Source organism: Lithobates pipiens, unplaced genomic scaffold (assembly GCF_037356315.1).
Source record: "Lithobates pipiens isolate NorthernLeopardFrog02 unplaced genomic scaffold, aLitPip1_a1.2 Scaffold_8, whole genome shotgun sequence".
Taxonomy (NCBI): domain Eukaryota; kingdom Metazoa; phylum Chordata; class Amphibia; order Anura; family Ranidae; genus Lithobates; species Lithobates pipiens.
Window position 1 is genome coordinate 224,523,909 of NW_027507903.1, and position 24,917 is coordinate 224,548,825.

The window sequence follows — 24,917 nt, forward strand, 5'->3', positions numbered from 1 at the left end:
ATGTGTGTAATCAAGTCTCTGTATAAATGCACCTGCTCTGTGATAGTCTCAGGGTTTTGTTGAAAGTGCAGAGAGCATCATGACGACCAAGGAACACACCAGGCAGGTCCATAATACTGTTGTGGAGAAGTTTAAATCCGGATTTGGATACAAAAAGATTTCCCAAGCTTTAAACATCCCAAGGAGCACTGTGCAAGCGATCATTTTGAAATGGAAGGAGTATCAGACCACTGCAAATCTACCAAGACCTGACCGTCCCTCTAAACTTTCAGCTCAGACAAGGAGAAGACTGATCAGAGATGTAGCCAAGAGGCCCATGATCACTCTGGATGAACTGCAGAGAACTACAGATGAGGTGGGAGAGTCTGTCCATGGACAACAATCAGTTGTACACTGCACAAATCTGGCCTTTATGGAAGAGTGGCAAGAAGAAAGCCATTTCTCAAAGAGATCCATAAAAAGTCTCGTCTAAAGTTTGCCCCAAGCCACCTGGGAGACACACCAAACATGTGGAAGAAGGTGCTCTGGTCAGATGAAACCAAAATCGAACTTTTTGCCCACAATGCAAAACGATATGTTTGGCGTAAAAGCAACACAGCTCATCACCCTCAACACACCATCCCCACTGTCAAACATGGTGGTGGCAGCATCATGGTTTGGGCCTGCTTTTCTTCAGCAGGGACAGGGAAGATGGTTAAAATTGAGGGGAAGATGGATGCAGCCAAATACAGGACCATTCTGGATGAAAACCTGTTGGAGTCTTCAAAAGACCTGAAACTGGGACAGAGATTTATCTTCCAACAAGACAATGATCCCAAACATACAGCAAAATCTACAAAGGAATGGTTCACAAATAAACGTATCCTGGTGTTAGAATGACCAAGTCAATGTCCAGACCTGAATCCAATCGAGAATCTGTGGAAAGAGCTTAAAACTGCTGTTCACAAACGCTCTCCATCCAACCTCACTGAGCTCCAGCTGTTTTGCAAGGAAGAATGGGCAAGAATTTCAGTCTCTCGATGTGCAAAACTGATAGAGATATACCCCAAGCAACTTGCAGCTGTAATCGCAGCAAAAGGTGGCTCTACAAAGTATTAACGCAAGGGGGCTGAATAATTTTGCACACCCCACTTTTCATTTTCATTTTATTAGTTAAAAAAGTTTCAAAAATCCAATAGATTTCGTTCCACTTCACAATTGTGTCCCACTTGTTGGTGATTCTTCACAAAAAATAAAAATGTTATATCTTTATGTTTGAAGCCTGAAATGTGGCAAAAGGTTGAAAAGTTCAAGGGGGCTGAATAATTTCGCAAAGGCAATGTGTATATATACACACAATTTTTTTTTAAACTAGTGCTACCTAATAAATTGGTGCATGAAATGTGCAAATCAATGCATAATAAGTGCAAATATTAGATATCACTAGTTTTTTTAATATATTGTAGAACGTTTGCCTGGAGAGGGTTAATAAAACAGGGCAAGTACTTCCCTTTCAAGCCTATTTATTAGGCAGATGCTCAGAGAGGGGAGTGTTGCTATCAGAGCTGAAGAAAACTGAAGATGCTGGAAGGATGCCTGTTGCCTGCTGGGTGAGCTGCCCTGAACTGGGACTTGCTATGTTATATGCTGTGGCTGGGATGCTGAGAATTATTTAAAAAGGACTGTCTTATAATGCTAAAAAGTGTTTTTGTGTTGTTTGAACTCCCTATGAAGAAAAAGCCTGTCAATTCTCTGTTGATTTTTGCTGAATAAAGCCTTTTAAGTTGACTAAACTGTCTCCCAGCTGCCTGTTAACCCCTCAGATCCTGACTACATATTTTTCATTTTCTTGGAATTATTTAATACTGATAGATTTATTGGTTTACATTGTGAGAAAGCGCTATACCATTTTATTGTCATTATCAGTCAATTGAATCTTACATTTTATTCTTCTGGGAACAAGTATTAAAATATTAGATGCTATATTTTCATTGATCTTCTTGGTAAATTAGCCAGTGTAATATTTCTACACAGATGATGTAAATACTGAACAATAATAAAAAAACGAATGTGATAAAACTTGAGTTAACCTCCCAAGACCAACAGAGTGTACGAAATCAGAATCATTGAACATCCACCAAATAAACATGCTCCAGAAAATAGTTCTACTGTACAATTACTGGTGTAATTTAGTACTTATGCATATGGTGAATGTTGCTGGTAGTTGTACTGTGAAAGTTGGGGAAATCCGTTGTAATGTGAATGTATTAAGATTCACCACACTTCTAAAAATAGGCCAGATTTGTGCTTTCCTGCCTCTAATGCCCCGTACACACGATCAGACTTTCCAACGGGAAATGTTGGCTGTGAGCTTGTTGTCAGAAAGTCCGACCATGTGCATGCTCCATCAAACATTTTCTGTCGGAATTTCCGCACACAAATGTTTTGAGGGCAGGTTTGATTGTGTGTACACAAGTCTGTCCCACAAATATTCACGCTTTCTTGGAATAAAGCAGAAGGAACTGCACTGGCTACTGAACTTCCTTTTTCTTGGCTGGTCGTATGTGTTGTATGTCACCGCGCTCTCACGCTCTGAATTTTTGGCCAACATTTGTGTGACTGTGTGTATCCAAGACAAATTTGAACCAACATCCTTCGGAAAACAAATCCACGGTTTTGTTGTTGGAAAATCCGATCGTGTGTACGGGGCATAAGAATGGCTGTCCAGTAGAAATAATTGTACTGCTTATAGAGCCACATAAAATTTTTAGTAGATGCAACTTAATAAATAGTTAATGGTCACAACTGCTGTCTACACTATGCTGTAACCTGGAAAAAAAAAAGCAGGGATGCAAAACATCCAATAACCAAGCTAGACTTTACCATTTAATCCTTTGAAATCAAGTGAGAAGATAATGTCCAGGGAGAACACTGCATCTTTCCAATAAAATTGGCAGCTGTAATTGCCAGCAATTGAGAAAATCCACTCTGTGCAATTATTAGAGCACATTTTATTCAAGTTCAATAAAGTCTTCGTAATTTTCATTAATAAACAAGAAAAAAATACATATACACTTGACCAAAGTTTAAAAGATTGCACATATAAAAATGTTCAAATGCTGCTGAATAGGGATGAGCCCGATCTTTCCCGAACAGCGAACCTTATGCGGTCTTCGCAGCAAATTCAAAAACCGTTAAGTCTATGGGACATTAACATGAAAAACCAAAAAAGTGTTCATTCTAAAGGCATATATGCAACGTAATGCCCCATGCAAATAATAATGTTTTAAAAAAAAAAACTGACTTTTTCGGGAGCAGTGATTTTAAAAATGCTTAAAGTGAAACAATAAAAATAAAATATTCCTTTAAATATCGTGCGTGGGGGTGTCTATAGTAAGCCTGTAAAGTGGTGCCGTTTTCCCATGTTTAGAACAGTACCACAGCAAAATGACATTTCTAAAGGACAAGGTCATTCAAAACTGATGCTGTAATGAATTATCAGGTCTCAGCAATATAGATAAAATGAATTGTAAAAAAACGGCATGGGATCTCCCCCCCCCCCCCCATTACCAGGCCCTTTGGGTCTGGAATGAATATTAAGGGGAACCCTGAACCAAAAATGTAATTGCGTGGGGGTCCCCCCAAAATCCATACCAGGCCCTCCAGGTCTGGTATGGATTGTAAGGGGAACCCTGCACCAAAATGTAAAAAAGGCGTAGGGGCCACCCCCAAAATCCATACCAGACCCTTATCTGAGCATGCAACTTGGCAGGCCGTGGGGGGGGGGGGGTGAGAGAGCACCACAGTACCAGGCCACATGCCCTCAATATGGGGAGGGTATTTTGGAGTAGCCCCCCAAAGCACCTTGTCCCCATGTTGATCTTGTCACTCGGTGGGAGCCTCCCATGGAGGCATAGCTGTTTGTTTGTTTTTTAGGCTCGTCGGCGGAGTGAGATGCATTTACATTGCGGGACATTTTTATTTTTTTAATAAAAGGACATTTTGGGACAAGTCCTGTCTTTTTTTTTTTTTTTACACTTTTTTTCTGAAATAGTAGGGTTACAATGTACTCGTTACCAATTCACATAGGGGGGAGGCTGGGATCTGTGGGGTCCCCTTGTTAAAGGGGGCTTCCAGATTCCGATAAGCCTGCATACTCCCACAACAACCGGACAAGGGTTGTGGGGATGAGGCCCTTGTCCTCATAAACATGGGGACAAGGTGCTTGGGGGGGGCTATTCCAAAGCACCCTCCCCATGTTGAGAGCATGTGGCCAGTATGGTTCAGAAGGGGAGGGGTGCTCTCTCGTGCCCCCCCTCTTTTCCTGCCAGGTTGCATGCTCAGATAAGGGTCTGGTATGAATTTTGGGGGGACCCCTATGCCATTTTTTAACATTTGGGACAGGGTTCCCCTTAATTTTCAGACCTGAAGGGCCTGGTATGGATTTTGGGGGTACCCCCACGCAATTTTTATTTATTTTTTATTTTTGATTCAAGGTTCCCCTTAATATTCATATCAGACCCCCAAGGGCCTGGGAGTGGACCCCGGGCCACACCATTTTTTTCAATGATTTTCATCTGTATTGCCAAGACCCGACAATTCATTACAGCCGCGATCAGTTTTAAATTACTTTTTTCCTTTAGAAATGTCATTTTACTGTGGTACTGTTCTAAACACAGGAAAACTGCGCCACTTTCCAGGCATATTATAGACACCCCCCAGGCACAATATTTAACCACTTGAGATCCGCGCTATAGCCAAATGACGGCTACAGCGCGGATCTCCTTTTCCGGGACTACGTCTATTGACGTAGTCCCGTGTACGAGCGGCCTACGCGCCCCCTGAGGGGCGCGCGCGGCGCGCTCTGTGATCGGCGAGTCCATGAGACTCGACTGATCACCGATCCGTGCAAGGGGTCGATCCCGACCCCTTATCACGTGATCAGCTGTCAGCCAATGACAGCTGATCAGGTGATATAACAGAGCCGGTAATCGGCTAGTATTCCTCCTCGCACTGACAGCGCAAGGAGAAAAAAAAAAGCCGATCACCGGCGGCCGTGATCGGGACATCAGTCCCAATCACGGCCAGCAATGCAAGCGCCCACCTGCCCCCTGCCAGTGCCCACCTGCCCCCTGCAGTGCCACCCTAATAAAAAGTAAGTGCCCCCCGTCAGTGCCACCCAGCAGTGCCCATAGTGCCACCCAGCAGTGCCCACAGTGCCACCCAGCAGTGCCCACAGTGCCACCCAGCAGTGCCACCCACAGTGCCCCCCACAGTGCCCACAATCTGCCTCAAAGGTGCTGCACCCCAGTGCCGCCCATCAGTGCCCAGCAGTGCCGCCCATCAGTGCCCAGCAGTGCCACCTATCAAAGCCACCTATCAGTGCCACCTATCAGTGCCCATCAGTCCCATCTATCAGTGGTACCTATCAGTGCCCATCCGCGCCACCCATCCGCGCCACCCATCCGTGCCACCCATCCGTGCCATCTTATCTGTGCCCATCTTTGCCCATCAGTGCCACCTTATCTGTGCCCATCGGTGCCGCCTTATCTGTGCCTATTAGTGCCGCCTTAACTATGCCTATCAGTGCCCACCAGTGCAGCATATCAGTGCCCACCAATGCAGCCTATCAGTGCCCACCAATGCAGCCCATCAGTGCCCACCAATGCAGCCTATCAGTGCCGCCTAATCAGCGCACTTCAATGAAGGAGAAAAATGACCCATGCAAAATTTTATAACAAACTATTAAAACATGATTTATTTATTTTTTTGCATCTTTTTTTGTTTGTTTAGCAAAAAATAAAACTCTGAGCTGTAACTAAATACCACCAAAAGAAAGCTCTATTTGTGGGGAAAAAATGATACAAATTTCATTTGGGTACAGTGTTGTATGCCCACACAATTGTCATTCAAAGTGCATCAGCGCTGAAAGCTGAAAATTGGCCTGGGACTGAGGGGGGTTTAAGTGCCCAGTAAGCAAGTGGTTAAGGAATATTTCATTTTTATTGTTTCACTTTAAGCATTATTAAAATCACCACTCCCAAAAAAAAGTCAGTTAAAAAAAAAAAAATGTGCATTGATACATGTCCCCTGGGGCAGGACCCGGGTCCCGAAACACTTTTCTTACATATAAGCCTTTAAAATAAGCACTCTTGATTTTTCATATTTGTGTCCCATAGACTTTAACGGTGTTCATCCGAATTTTATTTTGACTGTTCACATGTTCTGGTGCGACCCAAACTGGGGGGGTGTTCGGCTCATCCTCACTGCTGAATAAAGTAAAATTCCATATGGTTTGGTCAGTTTACATCACCATATATTATCAGTGTATAACATTCTATACTGCTAAGGCTAAACCACTTATTCCTGAGATTTTCTTCAGATGGTTTGACAATTCAGTGCTACAGTATCTAGGTTGTGAAACAGCATGTCTTTAGTTGTTTAATAGCACGGAGGTAGTCTGCACGGTTCAGAACTATACAGATGAGCAATCAATTGCCCTCAGCAAAAAGCAAAGTTATAGCAAGAACTAGAAGCACAACCCTATACAATTACCCAGGATGTGAATAAATAGTTTAAATTAGCATTTAACACAATTTCTTATCCGCATTCTTTCGCAGTCTGCATCGATTTTAAGATCCTTGCAGCTTTCTTGATTTTGCAGAAGCTTTCTCCAACGCTGCAGCTTCTACGTCATTCCTTTTGAAAAGAAGCTAAAAATAGAATCTACCAGCCATGTAAATAATTTATTTCCTTTGCTTTAGAGAGAAGCATTTTTGTTTTATAGCTAGCATGTCTTAATGGGTATGCCTCTATGACAGATGTCTCTAAAGAATCATTGCTTTTACAGGTTACTGCAATGTAATATGATTTCTATTAGAACAGAACTGGAGCATTCCTAATATGATATAACCAAGCAAGGAAAAAAAAATATAAATTGTGTATGTTTGCAGTACACAGCAAAAGCAGAAAATCATACACGTCAACAAAATAAGATTACGGCTTTACTTAAGTGTTTAGTTAAGTGTTGTCAGAACCATAACGATCTGAAGCCGATTGGTTGAGTGTGCCAAAACATTTGCATTAACGTAATACATCAATTGCACCATATTATATTTACAACAGTCTGGATTTAGAATACAGAGTATGCTCGAAGAATAAGATATTTAAAATGTATAGTACAAAAAAATGGATACTGTAAATGACTATATATATATATATATATATATATATATTTTTTTTTTTCCTAGTTCTAGTCCCCATTTTATCATGCTGTCTGCTTTACAATGCTGAAGGTTCAGGCCTCTATGTTTTTTTTTTTTTTTTTTTTCTTCTTCTTTCATTCATATTGATTTGACTGTTCAAGTAAATATCTATACATTATCTGCATACATTTTTACAGTAGCTATATAAACAGCTAGGGCGAAGTGTGACTTTTATGTAACTAACTGTTGTCATAGCAAATACAAATAACAAATTTGATTCCCCCTTATGCAGTAATGGTGTGGTGAATCAACCAGAGCAATAAGTGCTCTGAAAATTACCAGCAGCAGAAATGTTTAACTTCATCGTTCATGATCCTAATTGCTGAAAGGATGCTTTCCTTTTGAAAATTATTCAATTTCAATTTTTTTATGCCCATGAAACAAACACCTGGGTCATGTGACCAAACAAGGTATAAATATATTTTCCATAAAATGATCACGGGACAGAGCTGCTTTCCAATATTACAAAACCTGATTACAGAAAGACTAGTCTTAGAAATTTTTGAACTGATGGATCTCACATTTTTTTTCACATTTAACTGTAAATGTACAAAATGCACTCAGTCAACAAAATCATAGTATACTATAATACAATCACATTTATGTCTAATAGTATATAATATTTATGACTACTCAGTCTCAACCGATTTTGACAGGCATTTTGTTCTAACTTTAAAACCCATGGTTTCTTACCATCCATTATTTCCGTGGGTGGTCCATATTAAAAATAATACAGTGCCTTGCAAAAGTATTCGGCCCCCTTGAACTTTTCAACCTTTTGCCACATTTCAGACTTCAAACATAAAGATATAAAATTTTTATTTTTTGTGAAGAATCACCAACAAGTGGGACACAATTGTGAAGTGGAACGAAATCTATTGGATTTTTGAAACTTTTCTAACTAATAAAATGAAAATGAAAAGTGGGGTGTGCAAAATTATTCGGCCCCCTTGCGTTAATACTTTGTAAAGCCACCTTTTGCTGCGATTACAGCTGCAAGTCGCTTGGGGTATGTCTCTATCAGTTTTGCACATCGAGAGACTGAAATTCTTGCCCATTCTTCCTTGCAAAACAGCTCGAACTCAGTGAGGTTGGATGGAGAGCATTTGTGAACAGCAGTTTTCAGCTCTTTCCACAGATTCTCGATTGGATTCAGGTCTTGACTTTGACTTGGCCATTCTAACACCTGGATACGTTTATTTGTGAACCATTCCTTTGTAGATTTTGCTGTATGTTTGGGACCATTGTCTTGTTGGAAGATAAATCTCCGTCCAAGTTTCAGGCCTTTTGCAGACTCCAACAGGTTTTCATCCAGAATGGTCCTGTATTTGGCTGCATCCATCTTCCCCTCAATTTTAACCATCTTCCCTGTCCCTGCTGAAGAAAAGCAGGCCCAAACCATGATGCTGCCACCACCATGTTTGACCGTGGGGATGGTGTGTTGAGGGTGATGAGCTCTGTTGCTTTTACGCCAAACATATCGTTTTGCATTGTGGGCAAAAAGTTTGATTTTGGTTTCATCTGACCAGAGCACCTTCTTCCACATGTTTGGTGTGTCTCCCAGGTGGCTTGTGGCAAACTTTAGACGAGACTTTTTATGGATATCTTTGAGAAATGGCTTTCTTCTTGCCACTCTTCCATAAAGGCCAGATTTGTGCAGTGTACGACTGATTGTTGTCCTATGGACAGACTCTCCCACCTCAGCTGTAGTTCTCTGCAGTTCATCCAGAGTGATCATGGGCCTCTTGGCTGCATCTCTGATCAGTCTTCTCCTTGTCTGAGCTGAAAGTTTAGAGGGACGGCCAGGTCTTGGTAGATTTGCAGGGGTCTGATACTCCTTCCATTTCAAAATGATCACTTGCACAGTGCTCCTTGGGATGTTTAAAGCTTGGGAAATCTTTTTGTATCCAAATCCGGCTTTAAACTTCTCCACAACAGTATTACGGACCTGCCTGGTGTGTTCCTTGGTCTTCATGATGCTCTGCGCTTTCAACAGAACCCTGAGACTATCACAGAGCAGGTGCATTTATACAGAGACTTGATTACACACAGGTGGGTTCTATTTATCACCATCAGTCATTTAGGACAACATTGGATCATTCAGAGATCCTCGCTGAACTTCTGGAGTGAGTTTGCTACACTGAAAGTAAAGGGGCCGAATAATTTTGTACGCACCACTTTTCAGTTTTTCATTTGCTAAAAAAGTTTAAAATATCCAATAGATTTCGTTCCACTTCACAATTGTGTCCCACTTGTTGGTGATTCTTCACAAAAAATTCAAATTTTATATCTTTATGTTTGAAGCCTGAAATGTGGCAAAAAGTTGGAAAGATCAAGGGGGCCGAATACTTTCGCAAGGCACTGTATCTGTAAAAGCCCTACCTTCCCCTAGGTAAAACTGATCTTGTGCAGTTTGTGAATAATTCAGATTTAAAATCAGCTCAATTGTGCAGCAGTGTTTTAAGATATGCACTGCACAGGAACTCTTTCCTCCAGCTTAAATTTCCAACCTTCGAGTAATATTTCCTCCTAACCCATAGCAGCTAGGGAAAGAGCCCAGCCAGTGCATGAAACTTCCTTCTGTGTGGAATGGTGATGCTATAGCTTGGTTTGGACAGGCTGTGAGCCAGTGTATGGATTATAAAGAGTGCATACTAGGACGGGTTCTAAAATACATTGGTGTTTGACCTGCTGGACTAGCTTGATTTACTTTCACTTTTTTTCATCCAAAGTGGTAACAAATCTTTAAAATTAAAAATATACAGTATATACTGTGAGGCACTGGCTGCCAGGGTTGTGGCTGGTATATATGTGTTGCCTTGGTTTCTCATCTACACAAGGAGAGGGAGTCAAAGATTTCAGTTACAGAGAAAAGAAAGCCTAGTACACACGTGCTGAATGTCAGACAGCATGGGCTGAATGTCGGGTGATATTGGCCGGTTCAATAAAAAATGGCCATCATTCGGAAAGTGTGGCAGTTGGTCTGACAGAAGCCGACTTCTGTTGGACGAGCATACTAGAAAACCAGCAGCCGACCGTCTCCTGAACAGTGTTCTCAGCCAGGGGCTAAAAGCGCTGACCAGAGTGTTTTGGTGGGGGCCTGACATAATACAATAGCTTGGCAGGGGAGATCACTTCACTAACTTTGGATCATTCATACTAGTGATCCTAGAGCCCTGAGGCCATGTAGAGTTTTGGTCAGAGGATAAAGCCTTCATGCTTTGGTCCACATATATTATGTGGGAGCCAAACCTCACAAATTAGTCTTAACTTTACTCAGTCCTTTATATATTTGAGCTGACTGAAGCAGCTTATACCTTGGACTGTCCATGGGTGTTCCTGTTCATGCATGAATGGTTACACTACTTCTACCAGTTGAACCCATCTCCCTTACAATGCACACAATCTATGATTTTTTTTTTTATGACATGCAAGAATATGCAACTTAACATTACCAACATAATTAAATAATCCATGACCAATAAACCCAACACTATTGATAAATTATATTAAAAAAAAGGAATCCATGACTGAGCCTGCAGCTGCCGCCCTGCCACAGTAAATGTACTAGCGGGGCAACAAGTGGTTGAATTACATTTACAAAAAAAGTGCAATGAGTAAAGTTTCTTAGTATTATCATCATTAAGCCTGTAATGTAATGTCATGTAATGAAAGGAAAGTCCGGATGGCTGCACACCAAACAGATCCAAATGCCTATATTTACATGAAACCATGAAGAACATGAGGCACACTACATGTACAAGCGAGAGAGGCACGGTTTACATGTTTCACACACGAATTGTGCTTTATTAAAACCAAAACTATGTGGCTTCACAGAGCCTGGGGACCTGTCATTGACTGTGCGGTGCAACTGAGGTTGCAGAGAAATAGTGTGTCTGAGCGTGCAATAGGCTGTTCACATTATAATATATATATATATATATATATATATATATATATATATATACACACACACACACACACACACACGTTGGGCCAAATGAACCCACTTAGTCAGCATATAGACCTCCCCAAAGGGTTACAAGCATGGTCTAAGCAGTATAATTATAGGCATCTTGTTTTAGCAGTGTTGGCGGAAAGAAGTGTGCCGTTAACGCAATAAAATAATATGCAGATCATTTACACTATATTAACAAATGTATTGGGACGCTTGCTTTTACCTAAACATCAACTTTATTGGCATCCCAGTCTTAGTCTGTAGGGTTCAATACTGCGTTGGCCCACCCTTTGCAGCTATAACAGCTTCAACTCTTCTGGGAAGGCTGTCCACAAGGTTTAGGAGTGTGTATATGGGAATGTTTGACCATTCTTCCAAACCTTGTAGACAGCCTTCCCAGAAGAGTTGAAGCTGTTATAGCTGCAAAGGGTGGGCCAACTCAATATTGAACCCTACAGACTAAGACTGGGATGGCATTAAAGTTCATGTGCGTGTAATGGCAGGTGTCCCAATTCTTTGCACACACACACACACACACTAATATATATATATATATATATATATATATATATATATATATATATATATACTGTACATACACACACGCACATATGAATTTGTTTTTTATTTACTTATGCAAAACGTGCATGGCATTCAGAATTCTAACATTATTTCTAGGATAAAATACATGTACAATTACAGCTGTAATATAAATACAAATACACTTACGTTGACACTCCTTACAGCATTTTTCAGGAACAAAAGCAGGTGCAGTATTAGCTGGACACGTTGGTTCTGTGCAGATTATACTTTCACACTGGGCAGTTCCATTCTGTAGCAAATAAAAACATTTTTTTTTTTAAATTTGTGATATCTTAAAAGACACGGGGGGGGGGGGGGTGGAATTCAATAAAGCTGCTGCACCACTTTCCTGGCATGAATCCCCCCCTAATGTATGTCAAACTCATGAAGCATTTGCGTCACTTTTGGTTCTGACAGCGACTCATGAACTAAATTCAAGTAGTTCTAAAATGTAGCACTTTTACATTGAGTCGCATTGAGCCAAATAAGACCAGCTCTCTTTTGACCTACAGCAAGAAAACATGTCTCAGACAGATTTTGCAAAAGTGTCTTACGTTTATTGTAAAAGTGGTGCAGCTTGGGACAAATTAAAGTACAAGTTCTAGACCGGTATATAAACATGGCACATGTTTGATTGTAAAATCTGCGTCAGGCTTTATGAATTGCAGGGACTATATGTAGCTTTATAGCATTAGATTTGACAGAGGACTGTGCAAGCATTATCATCAGGTTCACTGGATATACAATTATTTCCCCACACTGAAGGAATTGGGTGGATCAGAACATAATTTGCTTTCTGCTGTACCCGTGACTTTCTATAAAAGTGAGTATCAAAAAAAAAGACCAGTAATAAATTAATTATTATTATTATTATTATTATTATATGCACACAGCACAGAAAAGGATTGAAATCTAAATTAAAAAAAACAGCAGGTTCAGTTAGCGGGCCATATGCAATGCAGTGGTGACTACAATATTTATTTTTTTCCTCAATTACGCCATGTTTAGGATACTCCAGGTTTGGCCTAGTACAGTGATGGCAAACCTTGGCACCCCAGATGTTTTGGAACTACATTTCCTATGATGTTTACTAGTACATGTGTTACTGTACTGAAGTACCTAGTTACTGTAATGCATCTTAACCACTTACAGACCGGACCATTTTGCTGGTCAAAGACCAGACCCCTTTTTGCGATTCGGCACTGCGTCGCTTTAACTGACAATTGCGCGGTCGTGCGACGTGGCTCCCAAACAAAATTGACGTCCTTTTTTTCCCACAAATAGAGCTTTCTTTTGGTGGTATTTGATCACCTCTGCGGTTTTTATTTTTTGCACTATAAACAAAAATAGAGCGACAATTTTTAAAAAAACGCATTATTTTTTACTTTTTGTTATAATAAATATCCCCCAAAAATATATAAAAAAAAAAATTTTTCCCTCAGTTTAGGCCGATACGTATTCTTCTACATATTTTTGGTAAAAAAAAAATCGCAATAAGCGACTGATTGGTTTGCGCAAAAGTTATAGCGTTTACAAAATAGGGATAGTTTTATGGCATTTTGATTAATAATTTTTTATTATTTATTTTTTTACTAGTAATGGCGGTGATCAGCGATTTTTATTGTGATTGCGACATTGTGGCGGACACATCGGACATTTTTGACAAATTTTTGGGACCATTGTCATTTCTACAGTAATCACTGCTATATAAATGCAGTGATTCCTGTGTAAATGACACTGGCAGTGAAGGGGTTAACCAGTGGGTGGCAGTGTAGGGGTTAAGTGTTCCTAGGGGTGTGTTACTAACTGTGGGGGGGTTGGGCTTTCATTTAGTGAACACTGATCTCTGCTCCAATCACATTCTCTTTACGACTTATCACAGAAGCATGCATATTGAGGCTGGGTTCACACTTCGATCTGATGCGGCTCGCAGCAGGTGTCCGGTGCGTCTCTTCACTTCATCTCAGGGACGAAACAGGCCCAAATTTTTGCCTGAATAAGGACCTGAAATGGAGCCAAAGACGAACAGGGCCCCTGTGCAATGCGCTCCGCGGCTGCTACGGGGATATGTGAACTGGCGCCCCAGAGCCGGGCACACTCTCTTGTCATGCGAATTGGATACAGGGAAACCCACATCCAAGTTGCAGTAGTGTCAACCTTAGTGAATCCGTCCTAAGAGAATAATGAAGGGTGCCATTGCTGACCTATCCTTTTAAGAATATTAGTTTCCTGACTGTTATGCCGATGCTTTGGCTTCGATGTCAAGTAGTGGACCCAGAACAAGTATAGAGAGAAAAGTGCTATAAATTCTTTGACACTCATCTAAAGCATGCTTGTTCTAGGTATGTGACAGAGGTACTAAAGGCTGATACAGCCAGTCCTTTTCAGGAGGCCCACAATGGCAGTGCCCCATAGTTTTTTTTTTTCTGATTGGTTCGCTATAAGACATAATGGCTATAAAATAAAAAAAGCTTCTTCCCACAGGCTAAACTTTGCCCAGCCCCACGTCAGGAGAGGTTACTGAATTTGGCTAGTGTAATTTCCAGTGATTTAGTAGGTGTACACAACTTTCGACTCTTCCTACCAAATTCCTCAAACTATTCATTATCTTAGATCAAATGTTGAACAAACAGTATGTCTTAAAGGGGTTGTAAAGGTAAATGTTTTTTCACCTTAATGCACTCTATGCATTAAGGTGAAAAAACATCTGACAGTGCCTGCGCCCCCAGCCCCCCCCCCGTTTTACTTACCTCACCCCTCAAAAGTCCCGCGCTCGTCCCCCGACGTCCTTTCCACCGTTCAGCCTGGCAGCTGATTGGCTGGAGTGGATGGATGGAAAGCAGCGCAGCCATTGGCTCACGCTGCTGTCAATCACATCCACTGACGTGGAGTGCGCCCGCAGATGCTTCTCACCATGTGAGGGAGCTCGCATGAACGTGAGAAGCACCTGCGGGAGGAAGCCGAGACAGCCGCCGAGGGACCCCAGAAGAGCAGGTTCGGGGCCACTCTGTGCAAAACAAGCTCCACAGTGGAGGTAAGTATGACATGTTTGTTATTTAAAAAAAAAATAAAAAATTCACTTTTACAACCCCTTTAAGCAGATTTTCTGTACCAAGAAAAAATATTTATTAGCTTTCCAAATTTTCTTTATGACCAAGCAATTTTTTGTTTTTTGTCACTGCATTATTTTAACTGACAATTGCACAATCATGCAACGCTGTACATAAACAAAAATGATACAGTTTTTTTTTCCCCACAAATAGAGTTTTCTTTTGGTGGTATTTTAGCAATATCAGGATAGTTTTTCTTTTAGCGCTATAAATGAAAACGGTCCGAAATTAAAAAAAATTAAATAAATAATTTTTACTTTCTGCTATCAAACCTATCCAATAAAAAAAAAAGTAAAAATCAAAAACTTCTTCATACATTTTGGCTATTATGTATGCTATGTGACTTTAGTAAAAAAAAAAAAAAAAAAAATCCCAATAAGCATATCTTGATTGGCTTAAGTGAACGTTCTAGCGTCTACAAACTATGATAGATAGAGAGAATTATATTTGGTGTGTGCCATAATAACTAATATATATATATATATATATATATATATATATATATATATATATATATATATATATATATATATATATATATATATATATATATATATATATATATATATAAACAAGGACTCCAGCCAATTATTGTAACTTCTCAGTGTGTCCAGGCAAATGTTGCCAATGATCACCTGCAATCTCTACATCTAAGTACGCACACGGTCATCTCTGATCTGAACCCATACTTCAGATAAGTCTGGAGTTTGAGCTATTAAAGTGAAAGTAAACCCATCGATTTAAACAGTCAAAAAAAAAGGCATGCCGGGAATGCTAACTGCACATTGGCTGTGCTCTCAGCCAAACTATCAAACCATCCAACGGCTGGTGTCATAACGAATCACATGTGCAGCACCATAGCAGTTGAACATTAAACAGAGGCAAAGATGGCAGCTTCCTTGGTTGAAAACAATAGGGGAGTTTACTTCCACTTTGAGCTGAAAGGGGTCCCTCTACCATTAAGACCAATGAACAAGGATTGGCAAGAGGGTTGTCAAACCCATTTTACAAATAATACATAAACAGACAGATACTTTAATTTCACATGTCCTAGGACATTCAATAGCAATAGACTTCCCCCTAATCTCTTCTCCCATTGGAGAATGGGTGTGCACAGCCTATTGCATTAGGGTGTGCACCTCAAAGCCCAAATACATATGTGTGTGTGTGTGCATGTGTATATATACTGACGGTGTCAGTAGGGCAGAGATTGGTGTTAGTAGTTTTTATTTTTATCATTTTGTTTTACTTTTTTTTTTTTTACAAATTTTGTGGGAAGCTCATTAAGGGGCTGTGGTGAAATATCAGGGCTTTAAACAGGGGTGATCTGTGTCACAAAGCGTGATACCCTGTGAGCACGCCTATGCATTGGAGCTCATTTCAAACTACCTTCACATATCAGGGTTTCCATTTATATTCTAAAGTATCCCCTTACAGGCACATCTAGAAGAATTAATGAAGCTAACAAGATTCACCATTTGTGCATTATTAAAGAAGGGCCCCATCTAAGCTAGCAAAACAAAAAAACTGAATATAGTTGGGGGGGGGGGGGGTGTATGCGCTATACAAATATATATGGTACATATTCAATGAAAAATACAATTTTCAACCACTGTCTGTCTGATTTTCTAAAAAAATTGTTCACACACAAAATTGTGCATACCGGTATATTCACTTCAATCATGCAATTGTGAGCAGATGACATAAAAACACATTTTTTTCCACATGGTTGGTTAAGTGAAGAACCTTAACACATTTCATACATGCCTCAATATCTCACAATACAGTAAATGTGTAAAGCTTATCAAATGAACACTTTAGAAAATAAAACAACCGACTATTTTATTAAGAAAATTAACTGTCCTGTTGCCTTCTAAAGTATTTTTATAAAATATGTCCATTACTAGATGTCAGTCATAATCTAGCACTTGGTAATTAATCTACATTATGTTATATTGGTTATTTATGATATAAGGCAGGTACTTATATTGCAATGTCAATGTTTTTTGCTACAGATATAGCATAGTAAAGAAAATTAGACAATTTGAACACCGTTTCAGCAGTGTACAATAGTAAGACATGAAGCCTTCCTGTCACATTGGCATATACAGTAAATGCCTCCAAATATATTGTGACAGGGCCAGGGAAAACACTAGTACTATTCTATTGAAAGTGCTCAATAGCATTTAGCTTAATTGTCAGACGCAGTGCGAAAAGTGCCGATATGACCTTGCCCCTAAGGAAACTATTTCATGCAGCACGGATGTGTGATAAAAACATAAAATGGAAAACCTGATGAAAGCATTTTACTAGAAGCATGGCTAAAATAAATGCTTTATGAAATCTTAAAGATTAAGGGTTTGTAATCTATTTATCCAGTTTAACTCAGATCTGAATTGTAATTTTCTTTCTATAGTCTGCTCCTTGCTTTAAACCCCTGTTCAATAACCTGACATTGTAAATGAAATACTATATGCCTGCACAGATAAAAATGTAGATGCACAATACTCCTAAATCCTAATGTAAATGTACAATACATTTAAATCTCCCACTGATGCCTCTTAGGCTTAATACATAGTGAGAGTTTCTAGCAGTTTCTTAGAAAATCTGCAAACACATAATGCTATAAAACATGTACTTATATTTATTATCATTGTGCAGTAGTGATAAATCAAGAACATTTCCTTCCTTACTTTGGTGACCTAAATTTGCCTTTATCAAATGATCTGGTTGGTTTCTAGGACATTGATAGCATGCCATTGATTGCCTTTCAAATTCAGATCTCTTGAGATGAACCATCTTCAACAAACCACACTGTCTGTGTAAACAGCAGTGCATAAAATTGGGAAAACAAGGTGTAAACATACAGTACATTAGTAGCTGGCTGTATTGGTATTAGGATGGTAGTTTTTGGAAGATGTTTTTATGGTAAACACCAGTTTTGAATATCATATTAAACTGGTGGTTACTAGGTCAGCAACTGTGCAGACAGAAGTTATGATCTCTTTTAGTGCTTTCTTTGTTAATAATTTAGAATCTTGCAAACACGCACAAGAAAAAGACAAAGCGATAACTATTCTTAAAAAAATATTCAGTTCACTACTTAAAATCATTTTTATTATTTTTAAAATGAGCGGTTGGGCACTGAAATACACTGCAACAATGTTAGCGTTCCCAAAAATAGCAGTGGAACCTGGTGCTCAAAAAAAAAAAAAGGGTGGATGGTGTTCTTTATTTTGCTTGGTTGGGACACGCATAACCCAGCCCCCCCCCCCGCCCTCCGGGGGTCTCGTGGCCGGTCAGTCATCCAGTCCAGCACTTACCACATCTAGATTCCGAGCGGGAATTGCTCCTACAGGTGTCTCCTCCTATGCATCACAGCATCTTCCACCGTGCGTCTCCTCATTCCTCCTCTTCCTCCTCCTAGGCATCCAAAAGGAACGTCTGTCCTTTCAGTCAATCGGGTGATGGGTCTCAGGACCCGCTTCCCAATTGGCCAGAGGAGGATCAGTGTGAGAATAGCTAATATTCATTCACTATTGTCACATGAATGAGTGGGCTCAGGGCGCAGTGCTCTGTGCCTCAAGCCCACCCCTTTTTGAAGCCTTTTAGAGCCTCGGGCTCTAATCACGTGCTTCAAACCATCCCACTGGAATCCATGCGGCCAGCGCCCTGCATGTAAGATTAGGGGGCTGGACGTAAGGATGGGGGGGCAGCGCCCCTAATGGACGAGCCACCACTGGTGGCTAGCTAGTTGACTAAGGCTGGCCATGCATTGTACCATTTTATTTTAGATTTACCAAAACCATATAATAGGAGGTCAAACCTAAATACTTTCAATTTGTAACAATCAGGCAGGCCCTTTCTCTACATAGTTGAAGGCAAGAATTGAATAAGAAAATTCTATAATGTATGGCCAGCTCAACTTACCTTTTTGGAATTGGCCCTACTGCTCTGTAATTGCTGTTTTGGTACTACCAATGTATAGTTTAAGAATGCATAACCTAAAACAAATACTACAGTATTTAAAACTGCTGTAGTTGCATCTGTTTCACTGAGATACCATTTTTACCATTTAGAGCCTCAGTTGTCAGCCTTTTTTCTGGGTTGCCAAAAAAATGTGGTGTTACTGGAGGACCAACCCAGAGGTTGTAGTCATCTATGCACATAAAAAGTCTATACTTAAAAGCCTTTATTAAAGTCATTATCAGGATATTCAAAGCACAAAACAGCATGTGATATAGCACATAACTGCATAATTCATACTCATCAATCTTGTGTATGCAATTGCACAGTGGCAAATTTGCAAACAGGACAGCAATCCATATCAAATTACTAAGGGGTTTGTTCACAGCAAAATGTGTTAAAGCAAACTGGTCATGAAGAATATATTTGGGCTGGCATGTCGGACCTCCTTTTGAAAATGCAGTTTTTTGGTTTGTCCCATTGACTCATGGGTATAAAAGCTGTCTGGGTTACTGACCCCAAATAAGTAGATAAGGGGAAAAAGTTCATAGTTGATTGCTTAGCCTGGGTTAGTGAAGCAAGCTGGCAAGCATGACAGCCAAGAAGCTAGGTCAGCAATGGCTGCATCTATGTTTCTCTTAATATTTTACCATTAAATTTTATATTTTTGATTGAATCCTTATAACCCAATAGTGGTCAGCACACTAAAAAATAAACTCATCAAGATTTTCCAACGCACTGCAGCATAACACATTGGGGACAGGAGCCTATTGATGCATTTTACCTGAACTTGAACATGCATGACAACTGGTCCAATATACAGTGATTGTTTCCCTGTAACAGATATGTATTGCAAATGCCAGCATGTTCTTTTTACATTTTTTGTTACATACTGCATCTGGTAGAGACCCAAACAAATGCACACCAATTAAGAATAATTTAAGGATATACAAGCAGTAGTGGATCTATTACCCATGCAAACATACAGGGGCCTTTGACATCCTGGAGCATTTTACAGGTAGGACCACCCTGCCCCTGGGAATTAATGGTTGGATGCCTGCGGACTACTTTCAATAAATGAAAGGACTCTGTCCAGCTTATGGAATTATCCCATGGGCTCCACCTAACTGTGCCTGAATAGTTCTGGCACTGAAGGCATTTTAGATAGATTTTTTTTAAATTGATCAAATACATAAAACTCACACATTCTTACACACACAGATTTTGAACTTGATGGACTTGTGTTGGTGGAGTGAGCACTAGAGTTTTCCCTCACACTTCTCTCTTTAGGTAGGTAAGCACTCTCCATTTGTTGTTCAGTATTTACACTAAGCATCATTGAAATCAGGGGTGTTCAGTGTAAATGCCCCAATTCCATTTGTATTCTGTATAAAAAAAACCTTATCACAGGTATTCATAACCTATTACCAACACCGTCCATGCTGGTTCTTCCTCTCTACCAATGCTAAAAGGGTGTTCAACAGAGTTGATTGATCCTTCATTAGACTCAAAGCTTTTTCCTCAGATGAAACAGCTTTGGTAATTACTAAAGCAGTGAAACAGATCAAATCACCTGTGCAAAATAATGGGAAGCCTGAAAACATGACCTGTTGGGGCGCCTTGAGGACTGGAGTTGAGAAACACTGCCTTAGGGAAACAAAATACAGGCACTGCAGCACATTACAAACTCTACCTGGAAGATGGCTCAACATATACTACGCAACCCTCATTTCAGGCTAATGGCCCCCCTGAGACTCCTTAAGCTGTTGCAGTCTCTCTACCCAGTGTCTGACTTTGCATGTCCAATGACCCAATTTGAGAGTGAATATCATACCACTGGTCTTTGAGGTACCCAGTTTCCTTTACCTATACAATGCTTCTCTTGGAAACATACCAAACTCTGCTCTACTTCCTGAATTGCTGAGAACAGACCCTCCCAAAACGCAGCCTTCACCTGCAGTGCAATTCAAAATATGCTGCCTTACCATTTCTCTACCAATAGATACCAAATTCAAGATTGTCATTTGCTGGCACTGCACTCCCTCTCCCTTCTGAATTCTACGTACCTTTCTGCATCTAAATACTACTGGAGAGGTGGCTTGGAGCCAGATAATATGCTCCATGTCTTCTGGTCCTGCCCAGACCACAGACATTTAGGATGCAGGTTGAAACAAATGTTCAAAAATGTACTGACCACCCTGTACCGAAAGACCCAGAATATTTTCTTCTCCACAATAAAAGTTCCCCTGAAAGCATATAAATGTAAAAAAAAAAATCTGTGAAAATACACTGATGGAGGACCTAACTAGCTATATTAAGGGTAGGAACTTTAATTTCCAGAACACTTGGTTTTACTGGATAGACTTTTCCTTTATGGAGGAATACAAACCGTTTCTCTCAGGGTCTTCTCTACCTGACCTTTCCCAAATGTCATCTATCTCCAGTACTGCCTAACTGGCCCTTTCTTCCACATTTTCATTTTTCCTGCCATTCAACCTCTCCTCAGCCCACCATACTGATCGATCTCCCTACTTCTCCTCCAATCATGCAGTGGGGACTTGGTTCCTCTGTCTGGCATGCGCTTTCTTCCCATTGCCTCCCCTCCTCCTGACCTACAGTTCCACCCATGACAGAGTAAATTTACTGAACAGAGACACAAACCATTAAAACCTGACAGAGGTTGCAAGTCTTCACAACTATCAAGGAAAAAAATGTTTTGGCTTTGAATACACTTTCTGTTAAATCCTATTAGAGCACTGGTGCCCAAAACGCAGCTCGCCAGCACTCTATGTGTAGCCCATGGCTTCTTGGACTGTGCCAACCTCCTGATGCATCGACAGAGCCTGACATTCTGCTGAGCACCAGGTAGAGAAAGAAGAACAAACTGCAGGTTGGTTTGTGTCCAGGAGATCCAGTCAATTCTTTTGCTGTCTGCAGTTTCCCCCTTATGTAGCAAAGTGGCTCACCCATGAAATGCATGTGAATGAGAATTTCTTTTACAGCCATGCCAAGGATGAAAGAGATGCTGCACAAGGTTTGTGACCATTGATCTTCCTGCTTTATTCAGCTTCTGTACTCTTCAGCCCAAGAGAAGGAAATACATCTATGTAGTATGAATTGGTTACACAGCAGTCCCCAGAAGGGTTTTATGGACAGCAAGTTTTACACAGAGTTCCTCTGAAATTTCAGGTAACAAGCAGCATAATCATGTATTAAAGCCAAGTAACGGGGTCGTAAAGGAAAAGTGTAAATTTGAAGCTAGGCATACATTGAAGTTAGTTTATGCACAAAATTCACTTTAAGAAAAAGAGCTAAACTTCTCTCCAAAAAAAAAAAAATTAAAAAAATTCTATCCAATGCTATCCCTCAACCTCACCACAGACTTTCAATTGTTAATTGCTTAAGATTGACAATGGAAAGAGGTGATGAGTATTAAAACACTGGGGAAAGTTTCTGAACCTCAAGATATGCAAGGCTGTATAGACAACCTGGGCCTAAGATCCATTGAGCTTTGCAGACACACAGGGATTAATATGAAGACTAACAAAAATCCCTGTGGATCCTCGATGGAGGAGCAACATCTTTACCCTACGCTGCTCCTCAGATTTGAACTACAAAGACCTTCCCCCTTTTTTCCTTTATCTGGAGAAGAGGTGTTCTACAGTTCACAGATAATATTTTTTCATATATCAGTTTATTGCATCTGTAACCTTTTTATATTTGAATGCAAAAGGTGACACAATAAACCGATTAGCGATAGAATGATACAATAAAAAGGAAGTTACTATACTGCTCAGAACTGTAGTGTATGTCACCACAACCGTCACTAAAAACTTACCAAAATGTAAACTAACATTATAAATAATGGAGTGATATTTTGTTGATTGTTGTATGCTCTCAGAGGACTTTGTAAAAATCAATGACAGATTAAACACCATGTTGTAACAAAATGTCAAGCTTTTAGAAATGCATGTTAAAGAGAAAGGCATACCATGCATGTACATTTCTTACAGCCGTCTGTCCAGGACTCCAGCTCTCTGTAGACGTTGCCCTTTATTGTGCAAGACCTCTCACAGTAGCATTGATCTAACCTATTCATCCTCTGCTCAGCTCTTGACAGCTGCAAGAATATTTCAAACAAGAGAAAAGAAAAAAAAAAAGGCTTATGACACAAACAATATTTTCCATAATTCCATAATACATAAGAGGTAAAAGTCAACTGTGGCACTACAAACAAATGGCAGGTTATGTGAAACTACAGTGATTACCATGTGAACACAACCTTGCCTGTCCCAATGACAACTTGAAAATCACTATTTAATTTTCATATTATTTTACTGCCTAACAGACCACCAGTACACTACACATGAATTTTAAAGACGATTCTAATAATATTAAGGAGGTTCATAGCCATCTGTCACCTTGCTACAAACTCCAGTAATAGACAGGTAATAGTACCGCACTTTATTACAAAAATCGAAATTATGCTGCTGCCCTCTTAAAACAGAAAAGTATTTAAAATGTAATCACATCCATCAACAATCCAATACAAGCCAATTTTTATTAATACTTAGTTTTTCAGAGCACTGTAAGCAAAATATGAAAGCATTATTTTTTGGCAGAAAGAAATTCTACGCTTTACCTTCATTTTGTATATTTTTCTCTCTCTCTCTTGGCTGAGTACATCCTGTAGTCACCAAATACTATTGGGCAACTGCAGGGGCGGATTGACCATTCAGCCACTCGGGCACTGCCCGAGGGCCCCAGGCCATTAGGGGGCCCCATCAGGGTTGCCAGCCTCAGTAAAACCAGTGTCTGCGTATACTGTGTGATTGTATACTGTGTGTGTGTGTTTGTGTATACTGTGTGGCCCCATAATCTCTGATTGCCCGGGGGGCCCCATGAGTTGTCAGTCCGCCCCTGGGCAACTGTGCTCCAATTAGCACATACCTCCATCTCTTAAAACATTGCAGAGGTTAAATTACAAGATTCTAACCTGTTGGCATCACACGCCTGTACAAATTCATAAAATATTCCTGGACACGTGTGAATGGTGTTGGTGGTTGTAGGACATTTATTCACTCTTTTTGGTCCTCTGTCCTTCACTGGATTGAAGTTATTACAAAGATCTCCTATTTCTAATGACCCTTGGGTTGTGCTATTTCACTGTACGGGTGAACCAGTCAGCCGATAATTGGCGCTCTATTACCCTCACCTTTAAATGCTACATCTTATTCCGCGTTACTAGAAACAGACACCAATTCCTACTGTGCAGCAATGGTTACAGGTCGTTGACCACATATACCTAATGGAAGATCTCCCATCTGAACATTGTGACTGATCTGCAGCGCAAAAAATATGGGCCTGCTTGTTCGCTTTCACCTCTCTTATGCTGACCTTATTTCCAAAACTAATTTTTATATCTAAATAATGTTTTTGCTTCCAGTAAACCCGAAAGCAGGTGCCTTTCCTTCCTTTATTCATTAAACCCCCCTGCTTTCTCCCCACCTACCCTCCTCTGGTGCTCTCCCATTCATCTCTCATCTTCTCTTTCCTTACTTACCCCATCAAACTTTTCTCCTCCATTTTGAGGTTCTCTCTCACCACATACTAATTTATTCCGGATACTGGTTTTCTCTAGCACCTTATATGTTGTGTATTCCAGAATCATTTATGTTATATTGCAATTTTTCTGTTATATTATTCTATTATCTTTAACTTATTGAAATAAAAAAAAATAAAAAAAAAGCAGTCACCAAATCATGAGTGGTAGGTCAAATGCAGCTTTATGCTTTTGTATAAACAGCCCTTAAAGCAGATCTTCACTGCATCTGAGCACCACAAATCAAAAACTCTATTTTATTTTTTTTTTATATTCAAAGGAATCTTCCCCCATTCATTCATGTCTCCATGCTTTATTTTGTTAAGAATCAATATGAACCCCTTCCATCTTTCCAGTATTTCTGCCTGTGGTCATCTTGGGTAAGGGCAAATGATTATTTACTTCCTGAAATCCATCTTCCCTTAGTTCAAGCATGCAGGCAGGAGAGTGTGCCT

The 24,917-nt window shown here is 40.1% G+C and overlaps 1 protein-coding gene across 1 annotated transcript in view; it reads right to left on the reverse strand.

Annotated features, from left to right (window-relative positions):
• The window catches only part of NELL2 (neural EGFL like 2), a 438,239-nt gene that overhangs the window by 214,472 nt on the left and 198,850 nt on the right, over positions 1 to 24,917 (reverse strand). The window contains exons 8-9 of the mRNA XM_077472831.1: positions 22,852 to 22,980; positions 11,932 to 12,034 (exon numbers count right to left, since the gene is read on the reverse strand). Of these exons, the coding sequence (XP_077328957.1) occupies positions 11,932 to 12,034; positions 22,852 to 22,980 (232 nt within the window). The remainder of the gene's footprint in view (positions 1 to 11,931; positions 12,035 to 22,851; positions 22,981 to 24,917) is intronic.